Source organism: Phoenix dactylifera, chromosome 18, assembly GCF_051530095.1.
Source record: "Phoenix dactylifera cultivar Ajwa chromosome 18, Ajwa_hap1_PhDact_Kaust_v1.1, whole genome shotgun sequence".
Taxonomy (NCBI): domain Eukaryota; kingdom Viridiplantae; phylum Streptophyta; class Magnoliopsida; order Arecales; family Arecaceae; genus Phoenix; species Phoenix dactylifera.
Genome location: NC_143207.1, coordinates 19919977 through 19922702, shown reverse-complemented (window position 1 = coordinate 19922702; position 2726 = coordinate 19919977). Strand labels below are relative to the sequence as shown.

The 2726-nt window shown below is 36.9% G+C and overlaps 1 protein-coding gene across 1 annotated transcript; it reads right to left on the bottom strand.

Annotated features, from left to right (window-relative positions):
- Window positions 1-1889: 1889 nt before the first annotated feature.
- LOC148699563 (uncharacterized) lies at window positions 1890-2726 on the bottom strand. Its single transcript, XM_088714623.2, has 3 exons — window positions 2643-2726; window positions 2425-2532; window positions 1890-2318 (listed from the first exon to the last, which is right to left on the bottom strand). Exons 1-3 carry the CDS (start codon window positions 2709-2711, stop codon window positions 2064-2066), a joined length of 432 nt encoding a protein of 143 aa, XP_088570749.2. The 5' UTR covers window positions 2712-2726; the 3' UTR covers window positions 1890-2063.

The following is a 2726-nucleotide window of genomic DNA, read 5'->3' as shown; positions in this document are numbered from 1 at the left end:
GACATCCCCACAATGGAGGGGGGACAAAGAAGGCTTTTTACAGCGAAGTTCGCGTCTAACGTATGTACGTACGTGTCTGGAAAGCGTGCGCTTGTTTGCAAGGGTACGCGGGAATCCACATGTTGTGGTTTTATATTGACGGTGTTTGGTCCCTTGGGACTATTATTTACGGAACGGGTAATAAATTGTTGATACAATTCTACTTTGACCCTCCGAATTTTCAGACATTGGCAAATCACCCTCGACTTCAAAAATTTCAAACACCTTCCACAGCGCATACCAAATCACATTATCACCATATTAGAGGAAAAGAAATTAGGTCGGGTGAAATCCAAGCACCCTACCCACCAAGGAGCTCGATGATGACCATCGGTGAGATCCTTCATCTAGCGAAAATCCGATGACCCTCGACTCTCTCAGTCTAGATTTTAGGCTTGCCGCACGCTTTAGCAACTATCCATGACATTGTTGAGCTAGGTAAATTTGCATAAATTTGCTATTCTTCCTTTGTAAAGCATTATTTGTGGTTAAATTAGATTTTTTTTGTGGTTTGTTAAGCTACATTTGTGCTAGATTTAAGAATGTTGATGCTAGATTTAGGGTGTTCTGGCGCCGGATTTAAGATCTCTCATCACCGATTTATAGGTGTCTTGGTACTAGATCTACTAAATATTTGTACTTCATTTTCGGATTTGAGTTGGCTTAGTGTGGCTGCAACAACCCAAAGCACTTAGAGAGTACTCAATTTAGCATGGCTCAGTAAGGTAAAATTCTTTTCGCAAACCAAATGAGTTCTAAGTGCCGACATAATGACATCAAATACCCACTATAAACCAAGAGTACTTAATTTAGGATTGGATCGTAATGGGTATGATGTCCAAACCAATCTCTAACTAGCTCGTATTAGGCCCTGACATAGGTCAATATTTTTTTTATTTTTTAAATTAACTAGAATTAGAAAACCTAAACTAACAACAAGTTCAAAAACAACTAGAAGTTCGAAAGAAATTAAGAATTTGATATCAAATAATAATTATTTAGAAAAGAAGTTCGAAATTTCAATGTTATTAAGAATTAAACAAAAATTTGAATACTATTTAATAAGAAGATGATTTGATACCAAATCTGATGCACGCAAGCCAAGCCACTACCAGAAAACACGCATATAGTGACGGAGATTCCCGTCACTATACCATGTTTCCGGTTACTAATACGGAATTTGTGACCGGAGCTCCCGTCACTGAATTGGTTACAAAAACACGCGTCACTAAATTCTCAGTGACGGCGGCGATTCCCGTCACTAACCTTTGTGCCAGAACCGCCGTCACTAAGCCGTTACAAATTCAAGAATTAAATATTTAAAAAATTACGTATTTTCCGTCACTATCCAGTTGCGGCGTTAGTGACGAAGGTAACTTGGTCACTGATTTTGTCACAGAATGCGGTCACAAGTTTGGTCACTGATCTGTCACAACCTTCAGTGACAGATTTAATCGTCACAAACATGGTCACACATTTTGTCACTACATTTGTTATTAATTCCATCACTAACTCTCAAGACAAGGTTACCGTCACTAATTTGTTACAAACGCTCTGAGCAAAATCAATTTTTATTAACCAAAATCCTGTCACTAAGTTTATGACTGCTGTCACAATAATTGGTAAACAATTTAGTAACCAAAATTTGGTCACTGATCACAATCTTATAACCTGGTATATTTGGTACATTGATTGGCTCATAATAATAATAATAATAATAATAATAATAATAATAATAATATCATTAACAGCAAAGGCATTCAACATAACGCAAAAAGCATTTAAAATATCATTCAAAATAGGCATCAACATGTTCTAAATCCATCTAAATCAAAGTCTAAAAATATGTCATAGAGATCAACAGAGATTTCATTCCTCCTAGGAATGCAAAGACCTATCATCTAAGGCAAAAACAATCATAATGAAGCATGATCAGCAGAACCAGAATCACCATTACTCCCCCGATCTGCATGCCTTGGTCCAAAGCCAATCTCTTCTCTCATCTTTTGAAGAACCTCCTCTTGTCATTTTTTCTTTTCCTGCTCAAGAATATGTAGAAGGTCTTCATGAGTGTACAGCTCTGGAGCTTGACTTGTAGAGGTGGAAGAGGATGATGATTGCCCAATAATTCCAGTGAGATCCTCTAGGGGACTAAAGCCATAGACATGGCCATGAGTTGGGACACCAGTTGCCTCAAACCACAAGTCATAATCACGTGGAGGAGCATCTGAGGTGGAGGCATCACCATATTTTTTGGAGTATTCAGCTGAATACTTTGCCTGCCAGTTGATTTAAAAGAAGAGAAAAACATTATGGTGGATCAAACAAGAGATAAACATGAGCAAGCTCAATAATATTTATGAATCATAAAAAAATTATACTTACCATGACAGCTTCACTTCTCTTATCTACATATCCTCCCATGCCTTGCTTTGTCTTATGCGTCCGATTAAAAGATTCAACTATTGTTGGCTCCCTACCTAACTTTAATTTCTACAAAAGAGAAAAGAAAAAAATTCATTAACATATAATGGGCTGATTTGAGATGATTGAACAATAATATAAAAATTATTATAGAAATCTAATTGAATAAAGATGTGTACCAGTCGTTCGTCATGATTGACAAATGCAATTGATCCTCCACAGTGTTTAGAGATGCTACCATTCTTCATGGTGTTTCTATTGTT

Coding starts and splice junctions, on each gene's coding strand:
- LOC148699563 (XM_088714623.2), bottom strand. CDS start 2,711: ATGAAGAATGGTAGCATCTCTAAACACTGTGGAGGATCAATTGCATTT. Junction 2,533..2,642: donor TCAATCATGACGAACGACTG/GTACACATCTTT, acceptor TCTCTTTTGTAG/AAATTAAAGTTAGGTAGGGA. Junction 2,319..2,424: donor AGAGAAGTGAAGCTGTCATG/GTAAGTATAATT, acceptor ATCAACTGGCAG/GCAAAGTATTCAGCTGAATA.